The sequence below is a fragment of the Trichoderma harzianum genome, assembly GCF_003025095.1.
Source record: "Trichoderma harzianum CBS 226.95 unplaced genomic scaffold M431scaffold_13, whole genome shotgun sequence".
Taxonomy (NCBI): Eukaryota; Fungi; Ascomycota; class Sordariomycetes; order Hypocreales; family Hypocreaceae; genus Trichoderma; species Trichoderma harzianum.
This window is the reverse complement of record NW_020209261.1, coordinates 645,203-662,778: the sequence shown is the minus strand read 5'-3', so window position 1 is coordinate 662,778 and position 17,576 is coordinate 645,203. Positions and strand designations below refer to the sequence as shown.

The 17,576-nt window shown below is 50.0% G+C and overlaps 7 protein-coding genes across 7 annotated transcripts; 1 reads left to right on the top strand and 6 right to left on the bottom strand.

The window, feature by feature from the left end:
- Positions 1–663: 663 nt before the first annotated feature.
- M431DRAFT_94437 (hypothetical protein) lies at positions 664–2,838 on the bottom strand (the record flags this gene model as incomplete). The annotated part of the gene is made up of 2 exons (XM_024924584.1): positions 664–1,694; positions 1,764–2,838. The coding sequence occupies 2 exons, from the start codon at positions 2,836–2,838 to the stop codon at positions 664–666; spliced, it is 2,106 nt and encodes a 701-aa protein (XP_024770550.1).
- Positions 2,839–4,779: 1,941 nt separating this feature from the next.
- Positions 4,780–5,702, bottom strand: M431DRAFT_246749 (hypothetical protein). Its single transcript, XM_024913752.1, has one exon. The coding sequence runs from the start codon at positions 5,451–5,453 to the stop codon at positions 4,965–4,967; it is 489 nt and encodes a 162-aa protein (XP_024770549.1). The 5' UTR covers positions 5,454–5,702; the 3' UTR covers positions 4,780–4,964.
- A 110-nt stretch (positions 5,703–5,812) lies between these two features.
- On the top strand, positions 5,813–7,332 carry M431DRAFT_94254 (hypothetical protein; the record flags this gene model as incomplete). The annotated part of the gene is made up of 4 exons (XM_024924567.1): positions 5,813–6,088; positions 6,176–6,526; positions 6,582–6,761; positions 6,823–7,332. The coding sequence occupies 4 exons, from the start codon at positions 5,813–5,815 to the stop codon at positions 7,330–7,332; spliced, it is 1,317 nt and encodes a 438-aa protein (XP_024770548.1).
- Positions 7,333–7,373: 41 nt separating this feature from the next.
- M431DRAFT_523560 (hypothetical protein) lies at positions 7,374–8,799 on the bottom strand. Its single transcript, XM_024920549.1, has 2 exons — positions 8,456–8,799; positions 7,374–8,389 (listed from the first exon to the last, which is right to left on the bottom strand). Exons 1-2 carry the CDS (start codon positions 8,565–8,567, stop codon positions 7,482–7,484), a joined length of 1,020 nt encoding a protein of 339 aa, XP_024770547.1. The 5' UTR covers positions 8,568–8,799; the 3' UTR covers positions 7,374–7,481.
- Positions 8,800–9,402: 603 nt separating this feature from the next.
- Positions 9,403–11,193, bottom strand: M431DRAFT_151083 (hypothetical protein). The gene is made up of 4 exons (XM_024912832.1): positions 10,869–11,193; positions 10,519–10,801; positions 9,864–10,461; positions 9,403–9,801 (listed from the first exon to the last, which is right to left on the bottom strand). The coding sequence occupies exons 1-4, from the start codon at positions 11,135–11,137 to the stop codon at positions 9,455–9,457; spliced, it is 1,497 nt and encodes a 498-aa protein (XP_024770546.1). The 5' UTR covers positions 11,138–11,193; the 3' UTR covers positions 9,403–9,454.
- A 1,459-nt stretch (positions 11,194–12,652) lies between these two features.
- On the bottom strand, positions 12,653–13,951 carry M431DRAFT_485569 (hypothetical protein; the record flags this gene model as incomplete). Its single annotated transcript, XM_024916299.1, has 3 exons — positions 12,653–12,858; positions 12,911–13,325; positions 13,418–13,951. The coding sequence occupies 3 exons, from the start codon at positions 13,949–13,951 to the stop codon at positions 12,653–12,655; spliced, it is 1,155 nt and encodes a 384-aa protein (XP_024770545.1).
- A 538-nt stretch (positions 13,952–14,489) lies between these two features.
- Positions 14,490–17,264, bottom strand: M431DRAFT_94491 (hypothetical protein; the record flags this gene model as incomplete). The annotated part of the gene is made up of 2 exons (XM_024924592.1): positions 14,490–16,187; positions 16,269–17,264. The coding sequence occupies 2 exons, from the start codon at positions 17,262–17,264 to the stop codon at positions 14,490–14,492; spliced, it is 2,694 nt and encodes an 897-aa protein (XP_024770544.1).
- Positions 17,265–17,576: the final 312 nt, after the last annotated feature.

Here is a 17,576-nt window from a genome sequence, read left to right as displayed (position 1 = left end):
AATGAGACTGATGAAATATGATGAAATAGCCCGATACTAAGCCCTGGGTATTTTCCAGCCAGATATACCGATAGGCTATCACGTTGCACAGCCTGCACATAAAAGATGAGTATTATAATACTCGAGTCACCAGCGCAGAAAGCCTATCCGCACTTCTCAGGTTCAGGAACTTTCACGAGTCAGGTGAAGGGCGAGAGCTGCAGCAGGTTCTGGTCTTGCTTGCTAATGTCTGCCCTGGATGTGCTTATTTTCCCGTTGCTACTGGTGCTATGTTATTGTGACTGATGACGTAGAGTCAGATCTGACGCCTTGCTGTCTTAGCACTTGGGCTGATAAACATGATATCTGACGCGTTACAAATATTTATTTTTAGGCTACCACTTCATTGATATGACCGATATTCCGAAGAAACCCTTTCCTCTTCCATTATGTAAAGTAAAATACCGACAAGGTGTTCATCATCCAGAGCCATCTTGCTTCAAGACACGCTCAAATACTCTAAAATATAATGCCATTCCTAAAATCCAACATTTCCTGGCTCTGTATAACCCTTCTCTAAATATATCCAAAAAGCCCAAAAACTAATGCCATGCATGCTTCCGTAGAATTGACGTAACCAAGAATCTCGCTTATGCATATGATAAATAAAGAGGTTTCCGCTTCTCATGAGATGTAAACCGGCATTCGGCTGCCCAGAAGCTCGCTCTTAGGCAACTGGACGTCCTTTTTGTTAAAGTTATGCAGCATCAGCCAACAGACCATGCGGAAAACAAGAGTGCACCACACGTCATCGTGGGTAACGTCCAAATCAGCGAGCGAGACACCGCTGAGATTGTCGTCCGATTCCGCAGCGTTTCTCACTGTGATGGAAATCTCTCGCTGGCCTTCAAGATGCAGAGCCATCTCCCTCGTCGAATGCTCCCCGCCCTTGACAATAGATTCACTGGTGGGACTTTTAGGCGGGAGAAGTGAGGTGTTCGAGCGGATACTTGGAGGGGCTCCAACAAGGCTGTTTCTTCGATCAGTTGTGCGAAAGGCAGTCGACACTACATGAGGCCGAATAACATCAAAGTACACGTCCATTAAAATGTCCTGTCGATCGTCAGGTCCGGCAGCGTCCATATCTTCAAATCGCTGAAGCGGCGGCCTTGGGCGGGATTTCTCTGAAGGGGCTGGCACTTCTGGGTGGAGAGAGAGGGAGTCCGAATTTTGGTCTTCTTGTTGGTTAAGAAGCCTAATCACCTCCTGGATGTGGTGTCTCAGTACATCCTGAACAATTTCCCGCCGACGCATGTGCCTTTCCGCGCTAGAAGTACCGTCTTGCGGCTTGTCTGAAGCCTCCTCAGCATCGTGGCTGGTTTGCCTTTCTAATTTTGTCCTCGCAGTGAGGACATCATCTGTGTCATCTAATGCTGCATGGAGCGACCTCAAAAGCAGCCATCTATCAAGGCTCTTATCGTCATCCAGGTGCTCCCTTATTTGGTCAATATGTTGCCTGTAGCGTGCAATCACGATAGAGTGTTGCTTTATTCCATTGGGGTCGAATTGAGCCTTTAAATAAAATGCATCAAGTATTTTGGGTAGGGAGACTGATGAATTATCCCAGCTGTCTGGCGTGGGATTAGGGAGGTATGTGAAGCTGCTGTTTTCGATATGAAAAATCCGGCTCACCATGCCCAGAATCTCGAACGATACTAGCAAGAGGTGTCAGTTTCGGAATGGCAGTAACAGGTATTGGTAACAATGGGGGAGAGAAGACATACTGGGAAAGAGGTGAGACATTCGAGTTCCACTATCCAAGCACATTCGAGTCGTAACATTGTTGCAGCCTATCGAAGTCAAGGTTTCCGAAATCTCGCGCAAGTTACCCATCAATAGGGTACTGAGGTTTTGCTGCTGCTCGCCGGGGCCCTTCAACCGCCGCTTATCGTCCTTTTCACGATAAATGGTGGGCACATAACCAAAGCACAGCTCCTTGATCTCGTCAACGGGGATGACACGATTGCGCTTAAAGGTGCACTGGCCGTTGACCTGAAAAGAGAACATGAGTCCGGGATCACTGATTCTCTCGCCCAAAATCATGAAGCCATTGCCTTCTCCCCAATAACGGTCACGCTTACGGTCGAATTCTTTCCAATACACACCGACCGCAGCCATCATTTCTATCAAGTGGCACATGGTGGTGGTGGCGTAGGGCTTGGTGATAGATGGAGGCATAGTATCCCAGCTCTTGCGTTTCCGCTGCACGGCAATAGTCAGAGTATGGTGATCCACCAACGTTGGGGGCTTTGATGGAATGCCGTGCAAGTTTGCGGGAGGCCCAAAATCCTTGTATTGCTTCTCCTGCCATTCTCGTGATTCCAACTCCATGCGCTGGGCGGCGAAGAGCAGCACATACCAGGCAGCCTTTTCATTGTCCGAAGTGTGAATCTTTTCCTTTGCGGATTTTTCTTTGTATTCCTTGCGCAGATCCAAAGTCGAGGTTGAGTGTGTATCGTCCTGGGACTTTTGAGTGCCGTCGAGATAGTAGATGGGGGCATCTGCCACTGGTCCGTTGGGGTTCGTGGGCGGCGACACGAAAATGACGGGCACGTCGAATTGGACCTCGAATCGCAGCTCGTCCAATCGAAACTGTCTCGTCTTGGTCTGAGCCCAGCCGCCCATAACTTTTTCGTTGCATTGAGAATATCCTTGAGCAGACGCATAGTACTGCTGCAACACTTGCATAAACGTGGCTAGCAGCGCCACGACAGACACCACCAAAGCCACGATGGCCGTGATGAAATCGGAATTGTCATTGCCGCCATTGTTGCCGTTGTTGCTAGCGGTGCTGTTCATCGTAGATCGAGGCTGACTCAACTCTAAGTTGAGATCGTGCTAGGGAGCAACAGCTGCTTCGCTCGATCGAGGGATTCGTTGGGGTTTTGCTGGATCGTGGAGAGCACATGTAGCAGATGGCATCGGCAAGGCGTTTTTTTTATCGGCCGCATCAATTAGGCCGCGGAGGCAAAGTCGACGTCGAGTTGTGGCAGAGATTGATTGGCAGGACAGCCCATGATCTGCCTGTTGCCTCTGCCTCTTCTGCAGTCCGTTGCCCAAGACTCGAGGCTCTGCCAGTGGTCGCCTTTCCTATCGATTTCCAGGAGTCGAGTCAGCCCAAGAGACGAGGCGCGCGGGACGGTGCGGCGCGACCAGGCTGGCGCCATTGGCCCAGCCCCCAAGCCACCTGTGCCTTTTGACTGCTGCCATGGGCCAATTAGTGTCTGGCAAAGTAGTGAGATTGACCAAATGGCCAGAGGCGTTGGTTAGACCAGGGGTCCCCCGCGACCCGCATCGTGGGTGCGTATAGCAGCGGATTAGTGGTGTAGAGTAACAATCAACAGCGTTCGTAGAGAGCTGAAGTGAATTGAGGCGAGAGTCTCCTGAAACAGAGACAGATCAGAAACAAGGCAGATTCCGCAATGAGACGAGCAAAGGGACTGAACAGGGCGGATGACGCAGTTTGGAATGGATCCATTGATGATTTGATGGATGTTTGATGCCAAGAAATCTGGAGGAGGGCTGTGGCGCTATCCTTCAACGTGGACAGCCCTCTAGCGCCCTACAATGGAGTGCTCTAGCGCCAAAGTCCCCTATAAGCCTCCACTGTAACTTGATCCATTGGAGATCTGCCTGCGTCTATGGAACCTACCCGGATTCCTATCATCACTTACCCTGAGGCATCAACTCAATTTCAACATCACCGCATCAAGGAAACAAAATGCAACACCAGCTGTGGAAGAAATCAGGCAGCCATACCGAATCGTCGAGAAAAATGAGAGTGAAGAAATACAACGTGTCGGATTTATCCCCAACAATGCTCGTAGCCGCTTGGTCGCAATTATCATCAACGTGCATAACCGGCTTCACTCAGCTCGACTCAACCAACAACAGCAAATAGCCTTGATTCGCCTCGTCTCATTGCAAGCGCCGCCAAGCCACTCGCCCACGTCTCAACACAACAGGTCTCTGCCAGCCAAAATGTCGTTTCGGTCTTCTTCCGCGCTCTCTAACATCTCCAAATGCACTTGGACCAACAGAATGTTTCATCCTGGCGTGGTTGTGAGGTTTCCGTCCAGTGAGAGGCAGAGAAAGATCACCGAGACACAAACGCCACTGTCACGCCTCAAGTTCGGGTTCAGCCTCACCGCTTCTCTGGCATAACAATTTGTATCACCCTTCACCAAACGGACGGTAACATGAATATATCGTATTCGAGCTGTCTTGTTTCCTCAATACTTGACCTGCCGGTACGACTGCCTGCGAGTGGGGAAACACAGGCAGCATCATGCAGTCTATCAGCGCCAATCGCCGATTAGGCTATGCTTGTAACCCTGGAACAGCTGGTCAATACCTACCTCTGTTGGTTTCCAAGAGCCGCTTTGCCGGGATACGCTTTACAAGTGAATCAACTTTATTGTCTATTGGCTCGTCTTCAGCCAAATCTCGCGAATCTGGTTGGATACATATGTGGATTCCTTTCAATCGCCGCCCACTGCGACATCTGCGACAGCTGGGATTAGAAAACTACCCTTCCCTGGGTCGTCCAAAATAATACCTTAGCCCGGTTCTCCTAGTGACATGCATGGAGCAGGGGAGACAGAGAGTTGAGTCAAGTATTGACATGTTTATGAACTGTCCCGCTATGGGCATTCTACCAGCTGGTTCAACCAGAATGATTATTTATCACCGTTCTCAGCGCGGCTGCGTACAGAATATGACGATGGAAAACCTGCCGTGAGAAGTATAGCAACGGCTTGGAAGGTCTCAGAAACCGTCTTGGCCGTTGCGATGGGGCCACTACATATTACTGTACGAGAGCACATTTGTATGTCTATGAGGAGGCTCCATATCACGGCGGCTTGCGTTTGTGCTTTTTTTTGACCTCGGCCTCGCCCCTCGATTCGGCACGCCCGCGTCCAAGATTATGAATGCGTTGGTTTGTTCAACTTGAAGAAGTCAAACAAAAGTGCCGCGAAGTGGGGAGCAAAGAGAGAGTGTCGTTTATGTCCGTTTGCCCGTACCTCGTATGTCAATCCCGGGGGGTTTGTTGCTGTGCACTCGCGCGGTCTGATAACCGAGTGCGCCGGGCGGCAATTCGATGCAGGGCCTCTCTCTACCCACATCACGGCACAAGCAGCTAGCTTCCGCAGATAGACTCTCGAACAAGGCGAGGCTATCAAAAGAAGGCTTGGACAGGATACAGCCTCAATACCTACGATTACATATTGCAATAGGATGCTGTCAGATTCTACTATGATACATTTCACACTCCCTTCAAAGGTCCAGGAAAATGGAAAGCCGCCCTCAGATCCCAAGACATCGGTGTTAATATCTGTGGAGCAGCCCGTCCTTCCCTTCCCGCTAGTTATATGAACGCGACCAACAACAAATTCATCTGGCCAATAATTCATTTCTCCATGACAAGGAACAGTGGAGCATGCAGTGTGATACAGACGTGCGGTTCCGCGGGCTATCTCGAAGATGTGCTCATTATAAGCAATATTGGAAACGGTGTTGGTCGCCCGATGCAGACAATAGCGAGTCTAAGAAAATGAGGTGGTGGAGGATGTTGACCCTTGTCCCGACAGATAAATTGAAGACTTTCCATCATATAAATATTCAATAATCTTTAATAACAGAAGAAACCTCGGCTCTCTCCTTTCATCTGTTTCCCATTCGTTGCGACTCTCCGCTCCAAGAGAACTTCGATTCCTCCTTCTGCTCGTGCTTAACCTGAACACTCGTACATTCAGAATCAAGTCTTTGAAACATGGGGTCGCTAGCAAAGGCAACTGCCGAGTCATCCGTTGACCAGTTGACGATACTGTCGAAAGCAATTGAAGAGAAAACGCAAATCTTGGCCAATAAATTGAGAGCAAAAGGCCTTGGAGCTCCTTCTTTCCAAGCAGATGGCCTTTCAGATTTCCCTCTCAACGAAGTAGATGATGAAGCCATCAAGGTTAGGCAAGAGATTATAGCGCTGACCAAAGAGCTTCATGATCTTGTCTTGGGTCCTCGCGAATGGTTAAAGACTATGGCCTGGGACGTAAGTTGCGATTCTCAATGCTTCGACTCACAAGAAGCCAGAGATGTTTGGACATGAGTTAAAAATCTTTATTAACTGCTTTTTTAGGCCATCAGCTACATTCCTTTGCATGCGATATGCGAGTTCAGGATTGCAGAGGCGGTCCCATTGTCAGGGTCAATTACGTATGAAGAGCTTGCGGTTAAAGTACATCGTTTAAGTGGCACTACCATCATACCGTCAGATCTCCGGCGCATACTGCGCCTTGCTATTACCAACAACATGTTTCACGAGCCAAAGATTGGCTCGGTGGCTCATAACCGGACATCTTTGCTTCTGTTAGATGATACAGCATTGGCCAACTGGGCAGCCTTTTTCACAATGGATATGATGGGTCCTGTGGCCAACACAGTTGCGGCTATGAAGAAGTGGCCCGGATCCCAAGAGGCTAACGAGACGGTAAGGAGAAAGACAACGAGCATAGTGAATACATGCTAATCCACTAGTACCACAGGGAGTCAACATTACGTTTAACCATAATGACAGCTTCTTCGACCACTTACAGGCGGACGAGGCACTAGCAAGGCGGTATGCTACAATGCTGCAGTCTCATGGTAGCCGAGAAGGATACGACATATCATATACCGTTTCAGGGTATCCGTGGGCGAGGCTTGGCTCCTCAACTGTTGTTGATGTAAGTATTAGCTGTCTCTTTCTACTTCTCCAGAAACCCACTTGCTTACCCACGAAATTAGATGGGTGGCAGCGAAGGGGTTGTGTCATTTGCCGTGGCGGAACAATCTCCCCAGCTGCGGTTCATCGTGCAAGATTTGGCCGGCATGCGCACGCCCGAAGCCATAGACAAGATACCCAAGAACCTCACCAATCGGGTATCCCTGACCACGCACGACTTTTTCCAGCCTCAGACGGAAAGCGCAGATGCATATTTGTTTCGACACATCTTCCATGCGTTCTCAGACAAGTACGCCATTGACATTCTCCGCGCGCTGGTTCCTGCTCTGCGGCCAGGAGCTCGCGTCATCATTAATGATATTGTTTTGCCGGCTCCGGGTTTGCTCTCGCAGTTGGAAGAGAAGAGCATTCGGACGATGGACGTGCTGATGAAGACTGTTTGTAATTCCCGGGAGCGGGAGGTGGATGACTGGAGGAGCCTGTTTGAGCAGGCGGATAAGCGATTTCGATGGCAGGGGGCGTGGAAGTCGAGTGGCAAGCTGTGGTTTATAGAGAGTATATGGGAGCCTTAGGTTCATGTTGTTGAGCTGATGGAAATTCCTAAATATTCTATGTCATGTTCTGTATTGAATTCCACTTCTAAGATAGAATGTACCATGTCTTCTGTACAAAAAAGGTCATTAAACAATAAAAAATTACCAACATAATATGCCCGCGCTCTTCACATCTTGTATGTAATTCCAGCCAACGGAGCCCTCTTGGCTGTATTCTTCTCAGAGTTGACCACCATGGCAACATGATGACTCAAAGCAACCAAATCGCCTGCTCTATCAAAGACAATAACTTCAACATCAAACCGACCGTTGTAAATCTGCTTAGCCGACGTCCGCACAAAGAGCCACCGCTCGCCCTCCGCCGGCAACGCCTTCTTCACCTCCAGGTTCATAGCCAACGTAGGATACCACAACGCAGTCTTGCGCGTGAACTCGCCTCCCGCAACAGGAGGATCGTCTTTGGATCGAGGACGGTGTAGCTCGGGGATGAAAGCCGCCGTGCAGTCGACGACGAATCCTAGGGATGTAGCCTTCAATGGCTCGCCGTTGCTGGTACACATCCACAAGTCAAACGAGGAGTCGGTCCCGGATTTCGCAAAAGCGGCGCGATTGTAAAAGAAGCGAAGCTGCTGCACGGCCGTAACTCTCCGCTGAATCACGAGATCCAGAGCTCCCCATTCTGGATCCTTGTTGGCGAGCATCTTGTCAAAGTCAGCCGGCGGCGGCAACTTCGGCTGCAGCGACCATCCCGTGGGCAGGCTGATGCCGTTCTCCGCGGCGATGCTCCTGTTTGTCAGATACGCGGCGACGACTCTCTCCGACTTTGGCGTTCCGGATTGCGAGCCCGTCGAGATCCATGGCGCTTGGGATAGTAAATTGCCCTGGTAGAGCGTGATGTGCAGCACCGAGATGGAGCGGCCGGGCTTTACTTCCTCGACGACGAGAACAGCCGGGCCGGAGATGGTGCGGTTGAGAAATTCCCAGTGGGCGGTGATTGTGTCTGTTAGGTTCTTGTGTGCGAGATATTCTTTTGCTACACGCAGGAAGACGGAGGCAACGTAGCCGCCATTGGGGACTGAGGTGATGGAGATTGTTAGCTTTCATGTGATGCTAACGAATGTGAGGGCATTGTATAACTTACCAGCGCCTATGCAGAAACTGGGCGAGAGATTGGCAGCAAACGTCCTTTCGTCAAGCCTTCGAATGGCGGTTTCTTCCTCCAAAGAGGCGGGAATCTTTGCCTCGGCAGTCATTTCGCCCTTTCTATCTATTATCGACTTGAGCCGTACGTTGTTGACGAATCTAAGTTGCCAATTAATACCCGACGGCAGAATCACTTCCGGGTTTCGTCACTGAATTGTCCCGTTGTGTTTGGGTGTAACCGTCGCAGCCATGTATCACCCAAAGGACACCGATACCGACAAAGATGAAACTAATCACGAATTTCCAGCTTTTGAATGCCCTCGCACCCTGTGCATATCGCCGGTCCGTTCCCGAACCGAGGCAACCCCACCCCCAGCGTTGGCAATGGTACTGGCTTGTTTACTAACCAGCTGAAACTGGAATATGCCTGATTTGATGTAGATTGAATGCTGAGTGGCTTCTTTAGTGGCTTAGGAGTTTGTTTCCAGAAGGGGAAACGAACGGCTGCGGTGGATTCTGCTGGTAAATTCGATGTGACATGTGCTAACATTTGATTTTGCGGGGAAATCTTGGTGAATTTGGGGTAAAAAGAAAGGCCGAAATGATTAATACCCGGGAATACACCATCAATACCCAATGAAATTGCACATTTCAAACGCAATTATACAAGGATAATTCAGTCCTATTTACACTTAAAGATAATAATCTGCCATGAGCAATCTTGCTTAACTTGAGGTCCACTGGACTCTTTGCTCTGGGGCCTGTATATGCAAGGTATGCACAACATTCTTAACCTCTCCCAAGGCCTTAGGGGATAATTGAGATAGTTAACCCGGAATCCCCTACCAATGGAATCCCAAATATCCACCGAACAAGGGTCCATTCCGAAATCACAAGTAGGCATAATTCCAATTTCCAAGTGATTTATTATAGGTATTCTAAAATGTATTAATTTCACACATACATGCGCGTCATGCTAACTCGCTGGTGTGGAATTTTATGCTCTAGTCTCTTTGTTTGCTTGTGGTCTCTCATCGTCTACTGGCGCAAACTTGGACATCTTTCTTAACGTCACGCCATACTTCATAAACAAAAATGGCACGGGAATGGCAATAACCGCAACTCCTCCCAACAAAGACATTGCCGGCCCGACTCCCAGGTTGTTGAACATGGGCGTGGCTGCCAGGGGAAATGAAGCCGCCAAAGCGCTTCTTAGAAGTGTGTTGGCGGATGTCGCACTTGCGGCGTATAAGCGGTACGTGTCGACGAGGAAGTTGATGCATTGCTGGAAGATGATGTTGAAGCCGGCTCCGATAAAGACGGCTGCCAATACGGGCACGACCCCTGGCACTCATGTTAGCATATCGGGATGATCATGATCGAATCTTACTGCGTCACAAACTCACAGTGAATCTTTGGATTGGCCGTCCATCCAAACCAGAACAAGCCAATGGAAAAGACGATGCCACCGACCGCCATTGGAGCGCAACGGGCCTCTGGCACAGGCTTCCCTCCCGCAGCGTCGACGAGTCGTGCGTATCGTGGCTGATTCGCCAAGTTGACAAGCATGGCACAGCCCACACCGGTCAAAAGTGCCAGGAATGGCAACGAGCTTGTTACCAAACCCCATCCCCTGTGTTGGGCAAAGACAATGGGGAACACCTCCAACGTCATGTACAGCAGGCCGTAGACAAAAGACGCGTATAATGCTATGCACGTCACCATCGGTTCCGTGAATAGCATGCGAAGAGGCCGAGAGAGATGCTTGGTGACAATGATTTTGGGCGAGAGCTTGGTCATTTCGTGACGGTGGTAGTATGCCTGGTTCCCAGTCTCCTTACGCAAGCGCTCTGCCTTTCTCTTCAACAATACAGGGGCATAAGTCTCTGGTAAGAAGATCAAAATTATGGTAGTAACTGTGAATGTCCAGATGGCCTGGATATACTCGGTCCAACGCCAACCAAGGTGAGGATTCACCGTCAAGGATGCGCCGATAACAGGACCCTAGAACTTGTTAAAACGAGTCTCACCAGCTACACACATTACAGGGGTGCATCATACCAGAGTAGGGCCCCCGACAACAGCAAGGGCATAAAACACCACTGCAGTGCCGCGAACTTTCGGGGGCCAGATGTCGCCCATGATTGCTCCCACGTTGCTCACCGGCGACGAAGCAAACAATCCAGCGAAATACCGTGTTATCAGAACGGACTGGATGTTTTGGCTTGTTGCCGCGCCTATCGAGAATAGCCCGACTGCCATCATTGGGAAAATTAAAGAAACTCGCCGACCCCATAGCTCTGAGATTGGCGCCCAGCAAAGCGGTCCAAACGCGAACCCCAGACTACTCATTATTGCGGTTAGAATTATACAGTTTCTCTGAAGGGATTTGTTGAAGGAGATTAACTAACATGTAGAGCGAGATGCAGAGGACAGAAACCTCGTGGCCGATGTGAAAGACCTTTTGGAGTGTCGGTTCTGTGGGAGCCATTATGCTAGATCCCACACTGGCTGCCATGGCAATCATTCCCAATTGCAGGGTGATAAAGGCCCTGTACCGCGTGGACCAGTTGAATGGATTGGCGGGCTCATTTTCATCCCACTTGACCAGAATCGGGGTTGGGGTTGTTGCTTCATCTTCTGCTGGCGAAGTGCTTTCTTCATGCAACAAGGTGGTCATGAGTGATCTGTGTTGTTGAATAAAAGACGCGTGTTGGATGAGAAATAAGAGGCAACCAGCTCAGATGTTCAATGTACTGTGTAGCCTAGAAGATTAAAAGAGAGTTTTAGAAGTAAAGCGAGAGGTGTGGCAAGCAGCATCTAAGAAGAGCTAGCTACAATCAATCGAAGATTTTCATACACTAAGACGAGGGTGTGTGTGTCAGATGAAACATGAGTCTAGAAGTTATCCAGAGTGAATGAAACGAAAGAATCTTTTCCCCAAGCTGTGGTAGAGAGATTGATAACTCTTCATATTTTTTTCATCCGCGTCTCTTTGCGGGACTACCCAACCGGCCGGAATGGATTTCCGACGCAGGGGCAAAAGCCGTGACTGAGAGCCTTTATAGCGTCATACGGTTTGTAGGGCACGGCAGTTTTGGTTCCGAGATATCCGCAGTAGCCGCTGGCTATTGGCAGTAAGAATAGTTGAGAGTATTAGAAGATGTTACAAGACGAATCGACAAGTTTAGTGGTTGTTGCTTTATTGCGATCATAAAGCATTATAATTGAGAGACTTTCGGTCGACTTTCATATTTGATTCTTAACTGCTCGTCTGCCGCGGCCTGTTATAAGACCGGTGTAGCGAAGCGAATTGTAATTCTAGTTGATCTGGCTTCCATATGTAGAATGACACACCAGATGATAGCATTCAATATCATAAGATACAACGGATGTAAATCTAAAGTCTCCAGTATGGTCAAGATTTTATTTCCGTGGGTATAAGACTTTTGCTTTCCTCATAACACCAGTGCAAGCAATATCGAAGCATTTGCCATTGGTAGAGGAAACTCTGTGTTGGTAGCCACTGCAATTCAACCACGGAGTAGAGCGAAAACTTAAAAAATAACGGAAAGCCTAAACTTTTATTTTGAGTTGGATGAGTATTTCCTTTTTATAATCACTTCATAACCCTTCTTTTTTGCCATTGTAAAAGTGAAGCTTTTGCGGCTAATGCGGATATTGCGGGCATTCAGCAACGCCCAGCCGGAACGCCCAGCCGGAAAGGTGGGTAAACGCCCCCCGAAGCCGTCAACTATCCCCGATCATAAGCAGATCAGATAAGTTGAAAAAGATTACTCATTCCAATCAGCTTTATTGAACAGTTGAAAGAAACGAATCATAATTGAATCTGAAGCACTACACAAGATGAGATCCGGGAGATACGACACTTCTACAGGGCCTTGGGTCACATTGGGAGGGATCGGGTTGTTGATGCAATAGCCAGAAGATGTTAAACCATCTGCCTAGAAGGGTTCTGGCTAAATGATGAATGGAGATGGCGACAATCAATTGCCTACACACCATCTGACACCATTTGGTTGATCCGCGAATACCCTCTATTCCTCGATATCTGAGACTCAAAATAACACGGAATTGCCCTGACAAACTTGCTATCAACAGATCAAACGACGTCAATAAGCTTAACAAAGTCTTGTATATCTCGTCGTCCATTTCCCACAACTCAAGACCCTACTCACTCAAACGTCACCCGAATCACCTGAATATGATTGTTATTCGTATACGCAATCGTCAGCGTCTTGCCCGTCTCATCCAAAAACGGATACGCAACGCCCGCATACACAAACCCCCCATCAATCGGCTCTGCTTCAAACACTTCTCGGTCTTCGCTCCACGGCCCTTCTAGTTTCGCCGCCGTTCGCAATGCCACCTTTGGGCCATCTGGATGAACAGTCAGCTCAGCTCGTCCCAAGGAAGTCTGTATACCACTTACTCAAATGAACATAGATATAACACTTGAACCACTCGCTATACACGACCTGCCCCTGTCCAGCCCCCCACATCACCGCCGTCTCGGGATTATGCTCGTTCAACATCTCACTCCGCCACCCCTTTGCTCTCCCCCACCAGTATTCATACTTGTCTATGTCAAACGCTTCTGTCGCCTTGACCCGAGTCTGATATATATACTCCGTCGCCGGCCACTCTGTTATAGTCTTGGGTGGATGGCCCCAAGCATAGATGTACTCGCTGTTTACGTCTCTGTAGGTAGCAATATCGCCGTACTTTGCTGTCGTAGAGCAATCCCACCACCAGCCATGTTCTCCAAGGCGCTTGGTGGTAGTGGGAACGCCGTTTATGACTTCAACGCGGGCGATGCCAGCGTGGCGATAGTTTTCGTGCTCGTTCTTGATGTATAATCGTATCAGCATATATCAAATGAATCCATCCAAAACCACCTTCACTCTTCAACTCAACAAGACATGGCTCAACAACTCACAATCAAATAATACACCGCCCCAACACCCTCCCCATAGCCATCAACCTCCACAAGACTCGTCCCCCCAAACCCAAACAAATTCGTCTCCCCCCACCGCTCCTCAAACGGCGTAAACTGCAAGGGATGCGCCACCGGCTCGTCGTCATTCAGATGCACAAACCTAACTACCAGCGGATCATCCGTCAACACTGCCACCGAGTTCCGCACCATGCCGTGGAATCCTTCCGGATCCGGGTCCAAATCCGGGTCCGTCACCCCGGGGCTACACCACAGCGTGTCGCCGTACACGCCGTACCATTTTCCGCCGATGTGGCCCGCGAAGCCGAGATCTCGGCGGACGGCCGTGTTGCTGGACTTTTGCTCGCCGAGATATTCGGTGGAGAAGCCGCGGATGGGGTTGGAGCCTGCTGGTTGGGTGTTGTCGATGCCGGACCAGGGTTTGGCCTGAGGAGTTTGGGGTTGCTCTTCGGGTTGAGTGGCATCGTCGCTCTTTTTCCCGGTTAGGGTCTGGAGTAGTTTCTTGAAGCCCGCCATGGTGGTGTTGAGAGTTGTAAATATGGCTTCTGAGACAAGTACACAATTAGAAGATGAAAGAGAGTGAAAAGTGAAATATACTTAAATGAAAATCACTCTGCTAAAGTATCAATCATCCACAGCTGAAACAAAGGTGAATTCGGAGGCCTTATAAGAAGATTAAGCTCCGTAACGGCCATGCTTCCCCACACCGGCGACGTCATCAGCCGTCTGATCTAGGAACCGGAATATTCTGGCATGTGAAGTGGAGGCTGGCGGCACGGCTTCAAGTGTCCGGTCAAATAGCGATCCATCGCGGAAGCCTCCGGACGGCTAGCGTCTCAGGTGGTATAAACAGGGGATTCGTTCTTAGCAATATTCAAAATTCTCCATTTTTGGGGGGTATCTATCAAAGACTGCTATGCTCCGCGCATGTTAATGCTAATGGTAATGATAATGAGGACCAAATCCTGCTTTTTAAACAACGGCCTTCTCCAACAGTCGTAAACATCGTCTCATGTCATCCGGCAAGGGAAACCAATAGGGATAGTGAGTGACCTTAGAGTCGAACAAACACCTTTCCAAAAATCTCCCTCGCCTTGACTAGGTTGATAAGACTCATTCGCTCATTGTCTAAATGTGCCGAGTCGCTGGCACGTCCGCATGGCAAGTGGGCCGCCGGCGCTCCGAACTCCTTTTCGAGGAAGCGGATGGCTGGGATGGAACCGCCTTCGCGAATGTACAGCGGCTTCTTTGGCTTGCACATGGAGGTGCATGTAGAGGGGTCGGGCGACTGCTGACGAGGTACTTTGCTGTCACCATTTTCGCCTAGACTCGAGTTTTGAGCGACTCCTTGGCGTGGCTCAAAGCGTTCAGGCCAGGCCTCTACGATGGCATCACACAAGGTGCGGAAAATATCGTTGGTCGGGTCACCTAGCCACGGCTCGGCTTTGTTGTCGATGCAAATCCGCATCCGATTCTCTGACTCGAGGCCTGCAAACTCTCGCTGTAGGAAGCTTGTAAGAGCCGTTGCTACTACATCCACTTCTTGCCCTGGCACCAGTCGCATGCTGATATGCGCATTGGCATGGCTGCTGACTAGACTGCCGTCCGGCCCGGAGACGTTGTACCGATGAATCGTCAAGTTTGGTTCCCGCCATCTGGCCAAGAGTGACCTCTTGATATCTGCCTCAGAGACAGCCTCTGTGCTGCGGCGCAGCAGGATGGAGGCAATGTCGTCGTATCTAGCCTCTTCCTCTTTTGTCACTGGTGGAATGCCGTCATAGAAGCCCGGGATCAAGACTCGATTGCCGCGACCCTTTAGTCTTGACAGGACTGTTGTGAGGTCTGAAAGGGGTTCGTCATTCATATGGGAACCATCGACACCAGAGTGTGAATCAGGGCGCGATGAATCGACGCAGACGGTCGCGTGGAGGACACCGCGCAGCCCATACGTCAGACATGGGACCTCGTCATCCAGCCAGTAACTATTCGCCAGCAAGATGTAGTCCACGGGTCCAACCCGCTCCTTGTTCATCTGGATGACTTTTTCGAATCCCCTGGATCCACATTCCTCTTCTCCTTCAATCAAGAAGATGACGTCGTTTTCTAGCTTTTGCGCTTGCATCAGATCCGTTACTGCGAAGAGTGCGGCGAGGATAGGGCCTTTGTTGTCACTGATACCGCGTCCGTAGAGAAATCCGTTAGTTCCGTGGACGGTAAAGGGATCGGTTGCCCATTTACTCTTGTCATTGTCAGCTGACACCACATCGTAATGTCCATAAAACAGGATTCGCTTCCGTTTGTCAACAGCCTCCTTCTTCCCGGAGAACTTTGCCAATACGACGGGGTTGTGCGACTCTCCCGTGCTGAGCATTTCAACATATCCGCCCATGCGCTTAAATAGTGCGCCGAGATATGTGGCGCCTTTACGACAGTCTTCTGCAAATTCGGGCCGGGACGAGACGGTCTTGTACGAGACAAACTCCGTCAGGGCGGAGAGAAGGACGTCGTCCTCGGCTTGGCTCTTGGAACTTGACTGGGCATCTGCTTCATCCTTGATATTCCATACACAGATATCATTGTCGTTGGCTCCCGTGATGTAGTAGCGTTCGTTCTTGTAGGTTGAGCAAGCAGATGCTAAGATTTTGCTTTTTTCTTTGCCGTTGTGCGCTTTCCACTGATGGAGGCACTTGTATTTTTCGGTGACATTCCTTGAGACATGCTGGTAATTTCCATAATGCGCTGTGCTGAATTTCTGTAGAGCATGTTGTCAGTGGATGTTTGGAGAAGGGGAGAACCAAATGGAGGGGTTTGATGTAACAAGAAAGGAACTCACATTGGCCCAACCGTCGGCAGAAGTAGTCCAAAGGTATCCCCAGCCCATCTGCAGTGACATGATGTCGTGGTTCTGCGCCTTTATCACCCTCAGTCTCTGGGCAGTGTCCAGATCCCAGAGCTCTACAATGCCGTCAAGCTTGCCAGCATATAAAAAGGAGCCATCCAGTGCCAGAGACAGTACCGACTCGCCATCATCAGAACCAAGGGACATAATCTCTCGAATGCCGCTGCGCTGGGGATCGTCCACGTCGCTTCTGCCGGGCTCACCAAGGCACCAAAGCTTGATTGTGCCATCTCCACCGCCCGAGATCAGCACCTCTTCCTCGGGGCCAGCTTCCACAGTAGGTCCCTTTGCAATGAGCATGCAGTATACATATCCGTAGTGGGCAAACTTGCGAACCGCACCGCTGTCGATTTCCAGGGTACATTTGGCTTGGGGAATCAGCCCCCATTTATCCTCGCTCCGTCTCGGGGTGCTTGTTCCACCAATGGCTTTGGAGTCAAAGAACCGATGGCTTCTTCGATCGGGATGTCGCTGGGAGTCAGGAGTCGACTTTGTGGTCGGATCGCTCAGGCTGACCCATTGAATAGTCATGTTCTGTGCACCAATGTATAGTGTGTCGTGTTGCGGGCTGTATGCCGTCGAGAAGATGTCACCAACATCGTGGTTGCCGTAGATTTCGTAGAGGCGACGGAGGGATTTGGGGCACCACACATTGATGATGGGATCGCAGGCACTCGAGAACAGATAGTTGCCGTCCGGGGAGAGAGAAAGCGACATGACACTGCGCTTATGCGCCTGGATTTGCTGGACCTGGTGAAAGGTAGACAACGACCAGACGACAATCTCGCCATCTTGCGTTCCAGCATAGATTGAGTCGTGTTCGGGACTGACGGCGAGAGCAAGCACGCTGCTGTTGTGCTTGAGGCTGTGAAGCAGTTCTGGCGGTGATTCCGGGCATTCGGAGGCTTCAAGCGTCGGCAGAACTGCCATAGCGGCCGGATCGGCCATGAGGGAAGGCATCGTGGCTGGAGTTTAATGATTAGAATTTCCTCGCAAAGCAACTTGCAGTCTCGAAGGTTTGACGCCGGGACTGGAATTTGAGGATGGCGGGGCACGCGAGCGGCTGCAGCGAATCATAACATGAAGTGCGACTGAAGGACGGGAATAGGAGAGAATTGGATTTTGCAGCGAGGTCGAGTCACACGCGCTCTGAGGTGAGATATTAGAAGAAGCGCGCGGATCGCGAATTGGCAGTTGCTGGATGTGTTGAATGGGGAAAAAAGACTTTGCCTCTATTGTTGC